This window comes from Xiphophorus hellerii, chromosome 15, assembly GCF_003331165.1.
Source record: "Xiphophorus hellerii strain 12219 chromosome 15, Xiphophorus_hellerii-4.1, whole genome shotgun sequence".
Taxonomy (NCBI): Eukaryota; Metazoa; Chordata; class Actinopteri; order Cyprinodontiformes; family Poeciliidae; genus Xiphophorus; species Xiphophorus hellerii.
In genome coordinates, this window is record NC_045686.1 from 21,670,402 (window position 1) to 21,689,597 (window position 19,196).

The 19,196-nt window shown below is 39.2% G+C and overlaps 1 protein-coding gene across 10 annotated transcripts in view; it reads right to left on the reverse strand.

Moving 5' to 3' along the window:
- Nucleotides 1–19,196, reverse strand: part of cdc42bpab (CDC42 binding protein kinase alpha (DMPK-like) b) — an 84,577-nt gene that overhangs the window by 35,609 nt on the left and 29,772 nt on the right. For all 10 annotated transcript variants that reach the window (XM_032586275.1, XM_032586278.1, XM_032586280.1 and 7 more), the window contains exons 3-6: nucleotides 16,866–16,957; nucleotides 11,206–11,289; nucleotides 9,703–9,798; nucleotides 8,161–8,309 (exon numbers count right to left, since the gene is read on the reverse strand). In XM_032586275.1, the coding sequence (XP_032442166.1) occupies nucleotides 8,161–8,309; nucleotides 9,703–9,798; nucleotides 11,206–11,289; nucleotides 16,866–16,957 (421 nt within the window). The remainder of the gene's footprint in view (nucleotides 1–8,160; nucleotides 8,310–9,702; nucleotides 9,799–11,205; nucleotides 11,290–16,865; nucleotides 16,958–19,196) is intronic.

Below are 19,196 nucleotides of genomic sequence, written 5' to 3' on the forward strand. Positions count from 1 at the left end.
TGTCCACTACAGGACGTGGTTTCTGTCAGCAGGCCATAATACAAAAAGTACAAATTAACACACAGTAAAACTAATTAAATTTGACATTTGAGAATATTTTTTTACAGCTGCATGATATTAGAATATCAAGCAATGAGGATTCTATTGAGAAATATTGGATTTTCTTCACACTTTGTTCCCCATTTACTAAATGAAACTGAATCTCATGTGGAAACTGAAGCAAAACAAACACTTTACACTGAGAGTGTAAACTGAATGAAAAAGCCAGAGCCTATTATTTATTCATTCAAAACGTTGACTGTTACAGTAATGTTCTGCATCTAAAGTGGACTAAATCAGTCAACAGTGTTTTCCAAAAAGCCTCCTGCGATATTTTTACTACACCCACTGACAGAGATGACAACATATTCGCAACCATAAATGGTATGATTATTTTGCTTTGTAATTGTCAATGAAATGGATTAATCCTCGACTAAGAAACTGATTCACAGTCCTTACGCAAAATGTTTTTTTTACCTCTAAGAAAATGAGGCATGATGAGTCAGTTAAAAACACAAAAACTATTTTGAAAAAAACAAAACAAAACAAAAACAGATTTGGATGATTTGGTCTAATAAATTTCACAATAAGTGACTAAATCAGGCTGAATATAGCTCTGTTACCAAACACCACGAAGTAAACAGTTAAAGCCAACGAGCCGCTCTTATATTAGTTTAAGTTCCCCAGTGATGCAAGTCCTGCCCACACCAGGGAGATTTTCCATCTTACAGCAGCGACAGACTTTCAAAAACTGCTCTGATGTCAACCGAGGTCTCTACAAAGCCACATGTGAAGCCCCCGTCATTTTCTGCCAGTGTTAATGCTCGCATTTTGTGGGTCGGGAGCAGCTGGATGGACTCGCCATTCCCGACACTAAAACCTCGGTGCAGAAAACAACAGGTTAAAGTGACACGAGAGATGACAATTATGTAAACCCCACGCTTGTTTCCATTAAACCTGAATCTACATTACAGTAGAAAGCTTTTAGAGATGAGCCTGACCGTCACAAATGTGTCATCCACCACAGTAGACATCTAATTTTAAATGAAAACCACAAACTACACTGGAAAGCATTCAAGTCTGGAGCAACCAAACCTCGTTTGATGGAAAAACATTACACACAACTTCTATTTTTATTTTTCTTTCTTATCACTAAAAGTACACTGTTGAATCACAAAATATCTTCATGATACAGAAAATATGAATCTGGAGATCTCTAAGGGACCTTTTAACATCTAAGCTTCACTGTTGCCAAATTTCATGACATTCATCTAAATGTTAGAAACCAACATTTTCTTTACTCCAGAACCTCACAAATCATAACCGTAAAACTTGGACCAAACAACTAGCGAGTGGCTCATGCAGACAGCATGAGTTGACCCTAGCTTGCCGTATCAATGATACAGAGGATGGAGTCTGTTACTGATAAACCACTTAGCGCTAGCCCACGTCGTCCCACTGCTACTCAACTCATCAGTTTCCTTGCCTCAGATTTGCCTAATTATTAATCAATCAACTGGCCACACAAATATATGAACAGATGTAGGCTGACAGCAGATTAGCTGCTTTCCAGTAGTGAGCAAAGCAGAATAGCTGTGATTCCAATGCTAGGTGAAGTAGCACAGTAATTGGGCTAGTGTGTCACGGGGCTCCAGCAGTCTTAAGGAGTGTCGCAGGGACTGGAATAGAGGAAGGTAATCTCTGCTAAGACCGCAACATCCATCTGGGAGGGCCATCTGGATGGCGCCTCACGCTTTGTGCACGCCAGCCACTGGAGGACCTGCAAAGGCGGCTACGCGCTAACGGGATTCCAGCTAATTCATGACGTGAGGAGCTGGTGTCACACCAGATAGAATCCCCAGGTGAAAACACGGATGGCTGACAAGCCATTCATTCTCTAGGACATAAAAGATATGAAATAAACTACTGGAAAAGTAAAAGAAAACTATGAAAGAATAAGATTTGTTTTTTAAATCACAAGAAAAGGTAATCTCTTCAAAGACATGACACAAACTAATTACACCAATTGTTTATGCTCAAATTTTCCGTCAAGTGATTCCTGAGGTGTAACGTCTGATTTAAAATGATGCAAAGAGTTTTGTTAGACGGTGATGGCCGTCCTTAACTGGATACAAAAGTCCTGAGCTGGAACCTTTGTATCTGCATGTTTCCGGTAAACCCACAAATCTGACGCACAAGTTACAACTGCAAACAGCAACGAATGACAAAGTCCCTTCTCCTGGCCCACTGTGGGTTCATTTTTGCTTAAAAAAAACAAACTGATTAGATGCTGGAAAAGACTACTGTTGTGTTCAAATTGTGCTAAATAGCGTTAGCCTATTAGCAATGCCATTCGAACCTGAAATAGCATCTCTATGCTAAACATGTTGCAGCAGCACAACGCTAATGTCAACGACTACAGTTCACCTTTCTAAAGAAGTTCAATGAGTGATCAGGTCCCTGGAATACTGGAAAACAGAACTTCTAGAATATAACTTTGCACTAATCTGATGATTGAATAACCTTAATAAAACACTAAAACAATAAACATCCTTGCTGATGAGCTTGTGTGTCTAGTTATTCAATAATTTAGCAACAAAAAAGGGTCTTTGAATTGAAAATGTTGCTTATTTTGCCAATGTATGTGTCTTTCAACTACAGACCCTGCAATTAAATCAATTAAACATTTTAATCAAGTCCCACCACTGATTAATACATCAGTTTCTGAATGATGCAAGAGGAGTTCATGAATTGATGCATGTTGATGTAGAGTAACATTTCCCCAGAGGAGGCTATGTGGCTAGCACATTCAGAACTAGTGGAACGTTGGACTCTATTCAAATGCAAGCTAACATGACAGAGACCCTTTCACCAGCAATGATTGAGTATGACCAGCAGGTTCTAAGGAAGCACATGGCTCTGATCAATAGGAAAGCAGACAAAGACCGTGATCAATAGGGCGCACATAAGCAAACGCATCGGCCATCGCACAGATCTGGACCAGACGTTACATTAAAGTTAACGTAGCTTTTCTTTAAACACACAACAGAGTTTATCATGTGTGTTTGGTTCTTTGGTCATTACAACAGAGCTCCACAGCTTTCTCTTTACAGCCTGATGCTTGTCCCCCATCCCCATCCCAGCACCCTCCCCCACCCGCCTCTCCAATCAGACTCTGAGCATCAGCGTTGGAGCAGACAGATGTGGTGCTAGGCAGCACAAAGCCATGCTGACATGGCCCATTGAAACATTTGTCAGGGTCCTCTGGGAGGCCATGCAGACCACTGACCACTGAACAAATGAAGGCAGGCACTCACACACACACACCCCTCTGCATCCGACTCTCATGGGATTCAACCGAAGGAGACAGAAGATGGACCTCGAGGCTGTTTTTGCTCCTCGTTTCTTTAATTTGGTCTCCTCTCAACTTCATCAGTGTCAACAGGAAGGAAAGAATTTGTTTTCATTAGGCTGACATTTTGGGAAGCTAAGAAAAAAACGAACACAAAAGGTTTAGATAGTTTTGTTTGTATAAGAGAAGTTGACAAATAATCCAGATTCATTCAGTTGTTCATGATTGGCCCATTTTTAAATTAAACCAACTGAACAACCTACATTGTTTGCTGTAACAGAAGTCCTCAAGATTCCCTCAGTCACAATCATAGCAACAACTCTGGTAATAATGCCGACTGATACATATGAGGCAACTAGCGATGCTAATCTTACTTACTAAAATGCTTTTAATAACATGTCAGGACAAGGAATGCACTCATCCACTTTTTTCACTTCCGATACCGATGCAGATATCTGAGGTTTAATATCAGACAATACCAATCCGATACAGAAAAATTTATTTTTTTTAAAATAACAGACATAAATGTTCTCAATTACAAATGTATTTGATAACTCTGCACCAGTACATCACACTTAAATACACCAATAGCTTTACAAGCTTGGCCAAACATGTAATTACAACTCAACTTTAATTTGTTAAGTCGGTGCAATCTGGAGTTCAACAGCCAGTTAAAATTAAATTAGAAAACTGAAACTAATTTTTAAAAAATTTTTAAACACGTGGACTTTCTTGGTCAGAAATATTAAAAATATTTTTTTTTGTTAGGAAGAGACAGAAAAGAGAAAAATTATAAATTATGAAAATGGAAATTACCAAGTTTGTTTTAATTTATCATGCGATTAATGGATTTATTACGACATGCCTAAGACTGGATCTATCACTATCTGATAAGGGCTTCGTATGAGTCGGCAATTATCAATTGCTTTTGGGTTTTAAGTATCTGAAATGTAGCCAAACTGGTGACCTTTCCTGTTTCATCTGCAGTTTCCCCTCGAGCTGTTCTCATTTTGTCCTTTCCCTCCACTGTTTATTATATTTAATCAGCTATAAGGCACGGTGGCGAAACCTGAAACTGATGCTGAAAAGGCTGATTGGCTATTGGCCATCCTTTGCACATGATATTGCACAAATGACACTGGAATGACAACTGTGATGCTGTTACCATAAACTGAAATTCATACACTGGAATATCATCAATCTGGCCCCTGTCTATTTGTAGTAGTGGTCATTTAAAAAAGAAAAAACTGCCAGATGAGGCCAACAATGTCATTAAGAGAAGGTATTGATGTCGTCAGAGGCTGTTCAATTAATAGAAAGCAGCATGAGCCTCTAGGGGTCTTTAAAGTGGGCATCTGTGGCTCAAGCATTGGAGTGGTAATGTGTCACCCTCAGTGGTCTGACCTACAGCCTGTAAGGTTCATGATGATAAACTACATCAGGTCTTCTGGCTCTAATCTCCAGGCCCAGGAGCAAACATGCAGAAGCAGCATGCAGTTTCTATGCTCCATACATCTGGAACAAACTTCCAGAAAACTGTAAAACCGCTGAAGCACTGAGTTACATTAAAACAAGACTAAACCCCCGGCGGTTTACAGTTGATTTTGATTAGTAGTTAGTGGAGCATCGATGAACATGTTTGATGATTTTGATGATGGAATTTGACTAAATGTTTGGGATGGGTATTTATCGTATCGTTTATCATGATAAATTTCTTGTCATGATAAGAATTCTGATTTATTGTTGTGGTAAATTCCAATTAAAGATATTTTTAAAAAACCAACAAACTGTCAATATTGTCTGGATTTTTAAATTAACTTTTTTTTTTCCCACTGTTTGTTCAATGAATATCAAATTTGAAAATATGATTAAGTACAGTTACTGTGTGGAGTTTAACAAAACAAATCACTACTTTATGTGCCTGGAGTCCTAAAGAACCGCATTATAAATGGGAATGTTTCTCAACAGCAGTATTTGTGTTTGTGGGGCAGTGATACTGTACAATTACCTAAAAGAGAAGAAATAAATGGTTCTCATTGTGACTTTTATCATTATCGCAACCGTACCACAAAATATTGTGATAAAATTTAACCACCTCTAGTGTTTGTTGCTTGTTTCACAATTGGTGACTGTATGACGTGTTTATGATGTAAAACAATTTGAGCTACCTTGTTGCTGAAATGTGCAACATAAATACACTTGACTTATCATACCAGGTGTGTGTATAAGAGAAATGCATCATGTATGCTAGCAACCACAGCTAAATCAACTATTCCATATTTTCAATTAAAAACCATAAAAACACATAACCGTCCAGGGGTCAGAGCAGCACGACACAGAATATAGCAATGAGATAAACACACATCCGGATTCGCATGCTAACACACACACACACACACGCCCACGCACACCCCCACACCCACAGAGTCATCAAACGGTGGTAGCCAGCAGGACACACCCTCCTCCCCTCCCTCCTCGGGGGACCTGCCCGGCCGTCTCCACCCTCTCCAAAAGTCAGCACCAAAAACTCCCACGAGAGTTGTGTGTGCGGGTGTGTGTGTGTGTGTGTGTGTGTAAATGAGAGCAAAGGAAGGGTTGGGGGGGGGTTGCTGGTGACAGCAACCACACATCCACCCACACACCTCTAAAGCCGGTCATTAGTGTCCCAAAGTGTCCACAGGCAGACCAAAAGAGAAACGGCAAGGCCCCCTCCTCCCCGTCCCTTCTTCTTTCCATCCACCAACCCCAACCCGCGGCCCCAAGCGACACCATGCAATTAGTGGCTCCCGCTTGCCGCTATTGGCTCCCTTTCTTTCCATACATTTATATTTACATGCGTCTTTGACTCTGTCATTGTCACCCAGTGTGTCTGAGTGAGTGGTGGTGTATTACAGACAAGAAAACAAACAAACAAACAAAAAAACCTGGACACACCCATCATACCGAGCCGCCGAGCTTTATCTCTGCCTCTTTCTGACCCTCCCTTCTTTTCTAATCATCTCACATTATTCCCTCCGTCTATCCATCATTCTCTCGCTCGTTTGTGCTGTGACGGGCCCCCGGCGAAAGTAAAGCTGTAATTATGTTAACGTGCCCATGTGACTACTTCCTGTCTGGAAGAGCCTCATATCCTGCTCCCAAGGGGAATCTTTAGTCGGCTGGAAAGAAAATTCTTTTGGCGCCCACGTCAGACAGGAAAACAGTAGTTTCCCTTGCTGTGCCGTGTCAACAGTGAGCTTTGAGGCATTTTGTTTGTCAAGTGAGAAGTAGCTCTACCTTGAGACGCGATAAGATCAACAGCTAAGCAAAAGAGACGAGGCAGGAACTGGGTGACCTTACTTCACGGAGAGAGGAAGGAGAACAGTTCTTAGGCTCATAGTAGTTTCGGTCCCATGACAAATGTAAGCAAAGATTTGTCGATATTTCGTCAATGTCGAAAAACACAATTTCACGATCGATGTGTTTCCATTAAATATGCTCATGTGAATAAGTCTGCGATCGCAATAAGTCATTAAAAACATGTTGCACCATCATCCCGCTACTACTACTTCCTGTTGTCTTCTTCAACAGTATTTCCATTGCAGTTTTTTGAAATACATCCATTTCGATACGGGGGAAAAAACTACTTCATCCTACCACACAATCATTTTATCAAAATTTTGAAATTTGCCGTGTTTCAATTAAGGGAATTAATTTTCGGAAGTCTGAACAAGTGCAGTTATGGTAAATGGAAACGCAGCTATTGTCGTTTTTAAGGTGCTTTCACACCTAATAACTAACAATGCAACACTTGTTACATTTTCAGCTGGTGCGGTTCTCTTTAACTACTCTGTGTCAAACAAACTAAACCCTTTGAAAAAACGGTTCACCTTCTTGTCTGTGGTGGAGCTATATCAAGAATCACTGAAGGAAGTGACATGGAATTATCTGAAGAAGACACTGATCACAACTTCCTTCTTCACAGAATATAAATAAAAACGGATTGGTGTCAGATTTTAGCTGTTGAAGGATTTCTTCTTGGTCATTGTTACAAAAACCGCAAGCCATTTCTCCAGCTACCACTTGACTCACATGTGTTTTGGCTGTATTTACCCAGAATGCACTATAATCCACTTCCTGCTTTTGGAGCACTCTCCAGTCCACATGGCCTTCATATATGCATTCGAACCGCGCCAGAGTTCACTTCAACTGAACAGATATGGAGGTTTTTAGGCGAACTACAGTTCTAGACTCTACTTGCTAGTTGACAGCTTGTTTATTTAAGGGTAACAGCAGCAGAGGATTGAACACTTTTTAAACCTTTTCTGGAAATAAATTTTTTTTAAAGTTCTGTTTTTCTTACAACTATGCACTATTTTATTTTGGTTTACAAAATCTAATTCTAATAAAATATCTTGAATATCTTTTCGCGACATGACAAAATCTGAAGAACTTCGCCGATTGTGAATTCTTTTGCAAAGTATTCACTCTGATTCACAGATCAGGTATGTTGGACCATTTGTTTTCCTATAACACATTATTTTACCAATCGAGCTTTTCTCCTTTAACTTCTGTCGCCAACTGATTGCAATCATTTTCCAGAATCCTGACATTCTGCCTCTCCAGAGGCTGATGTGCCTCCCCCCAGCTGGAATATTTCCCCCAGCTGCAGGACTAGTGTAAATACACCAAGCATCCATCATCGGGAGTTATTGCTCTGCTAGCTTCTTGCTTAGAAACGGCTGCATACGTTCCAAAAGGAACCTTCGCACGATGTCCCGCCGCCTCACCTGTGGACATAGTGGAGCTGGTGAACGGAGTCGATGGCCAGCACCATCTCAGCAAGGTAGAACTTGGCCATTTCTTCAGGCAGTCGGTCCTCAAACTTGCTCAGCAAGGTCAGCAGGTCGCCACCCACATAGTAGTCCATGACCAGGTACTGGAGAGGAAATAAACACATTAACGATGCAGGAAAAACACACACATAAAAGAAAGAGAACAGTAAATACACATCTTTATTTAAACGGATGCTAAACTCGCACCTAAATAGTTTCATGTGTTTGGGTTCGCCTAAAAATAAATGGAAGGATGGACCGCGGTGAATATCTTTAAAGCCTTAGGGAGTTGTCGAGCATTTGTTGTGAGAATGTGGGAAATGGAATGACAAGCAGTTCTGGCATTTCAGCTCAGGGTCATGCAGGGAGGACTAACAGTCCGGCTAAAGGGAGAAGGAATGCCTGCAGCTACCAATTAAAGTGAGACAAAGTTCGTCTGACCAGCCACACATTTCTTTTTGTGTTCTACATGAACTTATATGACCTGTTTATAACCAGGCTTCCCGTTTTCCAGACTACTTTTAATCCTGATCTTCACCACAGTGAGGAATCTAAGCACTGATCCCATCCTGGGAGGCACTACTGAGCTCCAAGATCAACCTGAAGGGTGACATAGCAAAAGTGACTGACATGGGGTGGGCATTTATTGTATTGTCATTTGTTGTGATGCTTTTCTTATTGTGATAAGAATTTAGATTTATCTTTGATGTGATAAATTCCAATTAATGATGTTTAAAGCCCTCCCAGCTCTGATTGGTTGTTTCTAGTTCGCACTAGGAGAAGACAGAGAAGCTTGATTTTTCACAGATTATCTGTCTCGTATCATACTGACACAACATGGTGACATATTTGATTTTTATCAAATATATAAAAATAATAATAATTTTTTTTAAATTAAAGTTACATACTGCAGCTTTAAATGCAGTTACCGTGTGCAGCTCAGTGACACAAATCACATTCTTTTGTGACTGGTGTCCTAAAGAAGCGGATTACAAATGCGAATGTTTTTCAAGAGCAGTTTTTGTGTTCGTAGGGCTTTGACTGTTGTGCCCCTAAAAAAGACGTAACAATAGTTCTTATTGTCACTTTTATTGTTATCAGAATAGTACTAAGAAAAATACTGTGATGCAACCCCGACACTGATGTCGTTACTATGGACACAGACACACACAAACAGAGCTGTTGCAGAATGACGATGCAATGTTCTTATGAACAATAGTCACAAAGCAGGATGTGCAACGTCAAAAAGCGTAAGCCGTTTATTTATACAAGCATCACCCACATTAAGCCCACTCCAGAGGAAGTGAGCCGTCAGGATGTTCTCTTAATAAAACCGGATTCTTTTTCGTGTTTATTGCATTAGTAATATCTCTATAATGGTGACATCAGAGTTGAATTATTCATTTCTTTCTGTTATTGATTCCATGCACGGTAGTTGCTGAAAACATGTTACTATGCTACTCCCCAGGCTAAAGAGGAAGGAGATTTCTATGTTACCAGGTTGTTGTCGTCCTGGAAGGCGTAGTGCAGGGTGGTGATCCACTGGCTGTCTCCATTCACCAAAACGTCCCGCTCTTCTCGAAAGCACGCCGTCTGCACAAAGATTTAAGATTTAAAATCTCCTACATTCCTGCAGACGGGGTGTGCGTGTGTGTGTGTGTGTGTCTGTATGTGAATCCTGTGTTCGTGACTTTCTGCAAACTGGAGGAATAAATCATGGCAAATGTTTTCCATGCAACAGTAAAACGGTGATGAAGTTTTGATAGCTGACCTGCCGATATCGCAAATTTATCTCGAATTATCTCACGGTCTGTACCTTTCGTTATTTTTGTTGTGCAACTTATTTCTCTGTGTCTCAGAGAAACAGAAGAGGACCAATTAAAGGATTTTTTTTTCTCCAAAAAATGTCTTCATATTTGTATTCTGGTCGACACAAACATGCAGAATAAAGAAATTACCATCAAAAATAAATAGAAAAACACAACCTAAATCTATATCACCTTCCTAAAATAATGGCTTGCGTTATTTTTTGTCAAAAGATGATTTAGGTAGAAAAATACAAAATCATTTTGGCAACAAAAAAATAAATAAATCACTTAGGCTATTAAATTAGGAAGGTAGTGATGTGTAAATCTAGTATCTATAAAGAGGGACTGAAGCTTTTGGCTCTCTTAATTTTGGTTAAAGTGAAAAGGAACCTACTAATATTTTAACTATAGATATGATAATAAATGAAGAGTTTTAGCTTTTTCCTCCTGCAATGTTCATGTTGAACTTCCACAGAGAATGAAACTAAAAGTATCACAAACATGCTTCGTTCTGTTTTTTTTTTCAGAATAAATGTGGGTTTTTTATTTTTATTTTTGTGCATCATTTTCCACTGAAAGAAACAAGATTCATCCTCTTTTTGCTCAATTTTACATTTATTCTGAATTTTAAAAAATTGCAAAAGAAAAAGGTGGTTCATAGAAACGTGTAAGCTGTCTTTTAAAAGTCATGTCACAGTTGCGGCTATATATGAGTTTTATTTGCCTGAGAATAAAAACACCCCGTCTCTTTAGGTTGTAGAAGTTGCAGATTTATGCAGATCTCGTCTGTGGGTCTGTCGCTGCGTTTCCTATCTCTGGGTGTTTAAGTGTATTTGCACGTACGTCTAAACACCGTGGAGCGTTTCTGTTACTTTGGGGTTTTTTTGCTTTGCGACGAGTGAGCCGCTACGATCAGAGATCCAGCAGGCCGACAGAAATGTGAGGAGGGTGTCAGGAAGCAGATGATGAGAAAAACACGCATGGGCAGATCAGGCTGCGACACGTTCTGCAATCCATCAACAAATGTTTGATTCAAAAGAAACTCCACGGAGGATGTGGTTTTTTCCTGACAGGAGGCCCTTTCTTTCGTTTTCTTTTTTTAAAACCTTCACCGTTATTTTCCTTGAAGCATTTCCATGATTACTGCAGCAGGCTGCTTTAGACAACCAGAACTAAGAAAGTTGGTGCTAACCTCTGCTCGCTTGAGCATTTCCCACTTGTTGAGAATCTTCATAGCGAAGACCTTATCCGTGTTTCTCACTTTTACCACCGCGACCTGCAAAAAGAAGGAGAAGAAGAAATGTATTTTTAGTTGACTTTGTAAGAAAACTACATAAGCATTACCTTTATGTATTGTATCTTATCCTGGGAGGAAACAGGAGTTGAAACTGAACAAGAACTGCAACAGTTTAAAGAAATAAACACTCTCCTCATAAAGGCCATTAGTGTGTGAACTTAGCACAAAAAAAAAAGTCCTGCAGAGAATTATTTTAATAAGAGATAAATTCTGAGTTAATCACGTGGGGAAAGAAAGTAGAGAAATTTGAGATAAGGATTTAAAAAAAAAAAGTGTTTAACTTTGGGTTCAAAGCCAGAAATGTGAACAGGAAACCACGGGGAAAACTGCAGACAAGTGAGAAGTTTTAACTTTCTTTAAAAGTAAATGATGGAGTTAGGAGGAAATTAACAAAATGCCACTAGTGTGTATGTTCTAGATCAGTTCATAAAAATTACAGAGTGAAACATTAAGCTCAACTACAGATTATGATGAGTTGTTTTATTTTAATCTGCTACCAGTTGAAAATCCTTCCAGATCTGTGACTTTCCTCTCTGCAGGCTTAATACTGGGATTTTCCCCAGTTTTAGCTTCAGCTCAAGATCTTTCAATCTGATTGTTTTGAAGAACTTTAGGGACTTGCTAAAATCCGAGATGATTTGTATGACTGTGATTTGCTCTTTTGTCTGACCAAAAAAGTCTACGATGAGAAAGAATAACTCAAAAAAAAAATATATATATATATGTATCCATTTACATCAAACTTGAGACTGAAAGTGAAGTATATTATAAAAGGCAGTTTGTTTAATAATTTTCTAAAATTTAACGTGAAACTTTTTTAAAAATCTGTTTCTGCACTTTAAATTATTACTACTTAAATACCTCAAACTTGAAACCAAAGTAAATATAATACAAAGGTTAATGTTTACTATTGCCTCAAGCTGAAATTGAGCCATTAATTTTTTAATACTTCAAATTTAAGACAAACTAATGTCTGAATCATTGAATTTTAACTTTTTTTCTTCTTTTTGTTTAACAAAAAGGAACAAAATTGTTTATTTACTCGCATTTTCTCATATTTCTTTTATTAGCTTAAGTAGCTACTACAGAATTAGACAATTCTGTATTCAATTACACAATTACTTGTCACAATCAATTACTCGATTATTAAAATAATCATTTACACCTGGGAAGACCCAGAATGAGCAGCAGAGAATCGCTGCAGCGAAGGTCGCCCAGGTTACCTCTCTGATTATGTAAGTGTGCGCTGGCTCCCTAATGCCAGAGCACTCTTTAATAAAAGTTATTTCCTGCTTAAATAACGACAAAAAAAAAAATAAAAATTTCTTGAACTGTTTCTTAGCCTCAGATAAGCAGAAGGACAAGGTTCGCACAGAGGGACGGTTTATCTCCAGACACTGATGTATAGGTTACTGCACGGTTCACCGTCTGTTTGGCTCTGAGCCGCACAGTGATCGATGAAAAAGAAACATTTGCATGTCTAAAGCACATTTCTGTACAACTTCCACAGTTTAAAGCCTTCCTTTAAAAGAATGGAAACAGTCCTCTGTCAGGCAGTTTGCTGCAAACTGAGGAATGACTGAGTCTGCAGCAAATCACCTTCATTCTCTACACAAGCTGCTCACAGAAGAAAACACTTTGGAAGAGGTAATAGGTGAATGAGCAACTTGTTGTGCGTCTAGTCGGACCAATCACATTGCAATGAACGCTAATTGATTCTTATAATACCAGGAATGTAGCAGGAACAAAAAAAAAAAAAAAAAAAAAAACAGTTTTATTCTTATCCACAGCTTCTGTAAACCAAAACACCACGAGGCTTAAAGGAACAGTGTCCAAATGTGCTACTTTTTTCATTCATCAGGTTACGATGAATGTTTATGATGATGTTCGATATGTGCTGTTTTTAAACTTTAACTTTTATGGACCATACAGTTTTTATCTTATAAACCTCATTACTTATAGCCCCTATCTGCCCAAATGACAGATTAAAAGCAATACAAATCTTTGTTGCTGAACTCAAATGTCTATTTATTCTGTAAATTAGGAGTAAAAAGGGTTTTTGAATTTAAAATGTTGATTTTGTTAATACATATAGGTTTAAATTGAAATGCTATTGATAAAGTACAGACCGTGCAATTAACCCTATTAAAATTTTTATTTCAATCAAGTCCCACCAATATTAGTAATTTTATAAACCTTTATAAACAGTGGCTTTCTGTAAAATATGACAGGAGGAGGCAATAAAACCATGCATCTTGAAATAATCTGAAGAAAGTTTAAATGGATTTTAAAACATTACTGCCATCAAATCCTACTGAACCTTGAATTTGGTCACAGTATGTACACATACCATGGGAATTGTGTAATACAGGGGCATAAATTGATACTAAATGGAAGAAAAAAAGTATATTGAACTTGGAGACTGACTTCCTGACCCAGACTCTGTACATACACATAATTTCATTCCCATCTTGTCCACTAAACCGGTTTTGATGGACTTGAAAAGAACAGGGAACATCTTGAAGCTCCCCAACGTTTCCTTTTATAGCTGCTATTTGTCACCGATGCCTAAAGATCACGCTGCCGTGACGCCCCACCTCACCATCCCACATTAACAACTGCCAGCTTTCCCTGACTGCTAATTGCTAAACATAGCCCTGAAAAAAAAAAAAAAAAAAACTTCCTCGGCTCCAGCTTTACAGTTTTGCCAAAAAAGGAGCTGCACAAGCAGCAAACCGCTGTGAGCAGACAGCCAAAGCACGAGTTCACACAAACTCAAGTTATTCCCTTTGCTTTCAACGGACACTGTTTATGTTTTGTTTTTCTTCCATTCTTTACAAAAACAAGATTTAGTAGAGTCCGAATCGCTGATATAAAGAAGGTCTTGAAGAATTTTTTTGAAAATATGAAACAGACAGAAGTAGGAAGACGGGAAGCAAACAGAGCGGCGCTATGAAACGGAGGGTCTGCATCCTATTAAATTAACCAGGGGAATGCTGCTAATGCAATACAATGATAACATTCCTGCAGTGTTTGGATTTCCCCCCAGTGATCTCTCACTAGAGAGGAGGAATGAGGGAGGACAGAAGGAAAGGAGGGAGAGCAGTGATCTTGGCAGTGCCTCTCTGTTTTTGTTCTTTCCTCGACCCCTCTCTTTTTTTTTCCCCCTTCACCTCGACTCTGATCTTCATCTCTGTTCAAAACAAAAATCAGATCGGATTCTAGGCTGCCAATAAAAATTTCAAAGTGGTTGACTCGAAAGAACTCTATGCAGTTGAAAGAAGTACATTGCACAAACATTTCTTTTTTTTTCTTTTCTCGAACCTCTCAATATTGATAAAGCGATCTCACAGTCGGTGGGCCGGGACAAACCGCTCCATTCATCGGTGCAGATCCACTACGTCACACACCTGGCACCGTCTCTCTTCCTGCTGCTGACAATCGGAGGATGACATCAAACCGTCCTGAGCGCACACTCCCCTCCTCTGACTTTAAAATTTGTTTTTTCCTCACAGTTTGCCCTTATCTTTCCCTCCCACCACTCATTCTTCTTAAATAAATACAAAAAAACCAGTAATAATAGAAGACATCCAAAGACATTTTTCACTGATGAATAAAAACGAGGTTCCAAACTGAGTTTGGTTTGTGTTGCCTAATGTGACTCCTGCAAAACATCTTTCACATGTCAAACTGCTGCTGGACAGCAACAACAGAGTTTTACATAACATATGGAAATATAGGTTTGTATTTGCTTAAGTCAAATGGAGAAACTCGAGCCACTCTTACATTGTTTCCTATACTGCCATGTATGCTGGCGTATTAAAAGCAGAGGGTTTAGTGGGTGTAATTATTAGGATATCGCAGAGAAAGAGTTGTAGCATCGCAAAAGTACACGCGTTGCTCTCTGATGTGCTCCTGTGCTGAATAGTGTGTCTGTTCTGGAATCAAGGGAGTGGAAGTGGAGTGGTGTTCTGCTGTGAACAGACATGGTGAATTACTTTAGTTTTTCCCTCCATATCTAAGGAACGACTGACGATGTGAAACTCGTATCTCAATGCTCCAGCAGTCTCCCCCGAGTGTCAGGAAACAAATTCCCAATTTAATCAGAAAGACAATCCAAACTAAGCTAATTTTATTGAAACAGATTTATTTTCAAAGAAGTTACAGTTACAATTCATCCACAAAGTAGAAATAATTGGCAGGTGTGGGCAGACGTCTGCTAATCTGCTAATAGCGGAGCCAATATTTCTATGAGCACTTTAGCATTTTGCTAACTTTGAAAACAGTTAGTGCCCTAAGCTTCACATAAATTAATTTTTTCGGATAAATCATAAGGCACCAACTTAGCTAGCTTTCAGTTCAATAAAGTTCAACATCTGTGTTAAAGTATTACATATAACCTTTTCTTCAAGTACTTAGACACTAATAGTCATGCTTTTATCTTTGATGAAAACTTTTTACACAGCAATTTCCTTTCCTTTCCTCATGTTCTCCACCTGTGATGCAAAATGATCTAGAATACATCAGTGAACAGTTTCAAATCTACTAATGTCTTGTGTGCTTTCTGTCTGAATCCAAAAGACATGTCGGAGTTAGAAGAAATAAAAAAAACTTGAAAATTAGTAACATCATCAGTTACATCAGTGCATCTCTACTGAAAACACCTGCAAAACACAGTCACCTCACTCCCACATACACAAACCAGAAGTCTATGTGCAAGCTCCAAAAACTTGGGTTATATTTTGTACACGACGGCGGTGGTGACAAGGAATTTGCTCCAATTTGTAAAGGAATGGATTAACTATTTTAAATACTGGCCACACAGCACATCTAATTAGAGCAATACTGGTTCCAAACTACTCTAGTAAAAGACCTGACACCTTGAAAATGTCCTGTTTTAGCAGCTAAGGACTCCAATACTTGTCCTTTCAGCATTCCTCTTCTTTGACATCATTATCTGAAACTCAATGACACGTACATTTTCTTTCAAACTCCTTCACCTCCCCAGAGGCATGGACATATAAAATGGATTTTAAAATCCCTTAAATCACACTTCCTGCTCCCTAAAGTCGTCTAATTTAGAGTAAATTCAAAGATTAGGAGCAGAAAAAGGATTCTGGGAGCTCCGTTGGGGAAGCATGTAGAGTCATGCTCAGCTGGCAGACTAACGCCACACACCGCTGATGGAATGCAAGGAAATCACTGTCAAATGCAAAAACACCCCAGTCTTCTCCCATTTGAGCAAGTAGCAATAAAGGCTTAGGATAATCTCTTCTAGACACCTGCTGACCTGGGAAATCGTCAACACCTTAAGTTAAAACCGAGGATATTCAAAACATTTGTAGACTTTTCAAATGAAAAACAAACAAGTTTATCTCATTCATGTCCAGTCACGGTGGTGATCATCAGGTCTGAGATGAAGCATGAAGATAGTTTCGATTCCCCTCAATGTCTTTAAAATAGATTCATCAAGCACATAACATTTCCGCTTTAGTAATAAGCGGTGGTCTGTTTTCAAAACCGGGGGGAAAAAAAATAACAAAATGGTCCGTTACCTCGCCGAACGCTCCTCTTCCGATAACCTTCAGGATCTCAAAGTCTTCCTTGTGCAGACGCATCTGCTTCACTTTGGAAGTGAAAGGTTTGGCTGGAGACACAAAGGAAGAAGAAAATCAAATTAATTGATTGTTTTCATTAGAATGTAAAGCAGATGACCGTCTAAATCTGCTGAGACGTACAGGAATTAGAAAAAAGCTGCAAGAACAGACTAATAAAATCAGAAAAATATTTAATGTGTAGTTTATATTTGCTCCCGTTGCATGGAGTCAGCAGAATCTCCCAATATTTTAGTAATAGGTGAGAGAATAATTGATTACGTAAGTAATAGTTTAGTTGAAGGCCTAGTCTATAAAAGGTAGACCTGTAAAAACCTTACATCTCTGAGATAAGCCCCAGAATATCACAACAAACTTAGCAGTTTCTCACTTAAACACGAAATTATTTATTACAGCACAGGAATGTTCTATTAAATAATCAATGAGTAAACCTTTAGAAAAATCAGCTCAAAACACTTTTATTTACTATTCATTAACAGAGGTGATGGTGTGTTAACAAGCGATCTGTTGGTGTAAATTATATTTTTGACATTATTCCGCTATCAGTAAAATCTGCAGTCCCCTGCATTGTGTGTGAATAAAACACGGGCAGCTTGTAACATTTAATCATTTCCACACAAGGCCCAAAATAACCGGCTCATGGAACAATATAAAGGACAACACTCCCATATCTCGGGCTCCACGTCCTTCTAAATGGATTTTATCACAGAGTTGGTGACCACCTGGTCCTCTCTACAGTAAATGACACCGGACGCAGAGAGGCTGGATGATAACGTTTGCTATTGTTGTGCCCTCAGTTATGGTTCCTGGTGGAAAAAAAGGGATTAGGGCGGGATCTACGAGGGCTGCCAACGTTCTCTCGCAAATGTTCGACAGATTTGATCTATGTTGACAGAGTCAGCATTTCCCTCATTTGTGGAGAACTATTCAGACCACTTCCTGGTTTACATGCTCCCAGCATGCCAAGGACAACCTGGATTGGCTGCAAGTTCACAGGGTCGGCATCCTTGGTGAACTTATATCACTTTTTAAAAATTTAATAATAACCCAACTACAAGATGTAGCGCTCGTTAGGTTTTCCAAACTTCCCGTGGTTAGTAAAAGACGGCAACTCCATGGAAACATCCTCTTGGCGTTTACAGCTACTGTGTCGCAGTAAGAGGCGTTTCACCAGTCAAGCTAACGCTCTGGCACCGTCTGTGATCCCACTGTGGCAAAACATTGTCTGGCTGCCTCAACTTCACACAACCTCCAGGGCTGAACATGAGGATGTTCTCCCACTGTGAAACAGGGAAATGCCTGCTGAAATAAAACAAACAGGTCACTCGTTGCTCAACAATCTCGCTCTCCCAGTTTTTTCCTCAAAGCCACAGCCGAGTCCGCTGACAGACGGGGGCCACAAGGCAGAGGGAGAGTTGCTTCTAGTGGATCAAAGAAATGCCAACAACAACTCTGCCTTAGCAGGTAAGAAACACCTGTCCAACGTGGGAACACTGTGTGGCCAGGTTCTGAAGAACAACCATGGGAGCACAAAAAGGTACTTGCAGGGTGAATACGCATCTTTCTTGTCAAATATCTGTACTTTTCCAGTATTTCTAAACTTTCCTGACCCTTTTAACCTAATTTTACACGATTCCAACCTGAACCTACACAAAACACGAAGGAAGGAAAGAAGACTGGATGGGTCGAACGAGGGACAGATGAAACTAATAAGAGACAGATGGACAAAAATGTTGGAAGAAGGAAGGAAGGACGGATGGACAGACAGATAGACAAAAACATAAATGGGTGGATGGATGAAAGCATTAACCCTCCAGCGGTGTACAGAAATTGGGTCATTTGGGGCCCAGAAGATTTTTATTCTGTGCACAGTCCAGCATGGTCAAACTGTCCCCATGTGTACTTTTACAAGGGTTTTTTGTTGTGTGTGACTGACAGTCTGACGGGACTGCCATGCTAAGGATGAAAAGAAGGAAGGAAAGGACAGAGGGAGTATAGATGCACTGATGGATGGATTGATTCACGGACAGACGGACTGATATTGCGGTCTATAATAGAATAGAATAGAAGTACTTTATTCATCCCAGCAGGAAAATTACTTTGCAGTTACAGCATAGAGACAAGACACAATAACAACTACCACTGAGTAGTAGTTGTAGATAAAATAAAAAATGAAAAATAAAATGCTATAAATTGTAAAATATAAAATGCTGTTAATATAAAAAGCAACTTAGAGCAGTCCTTGCAAAGATTTAAAAAATGCAGATATGT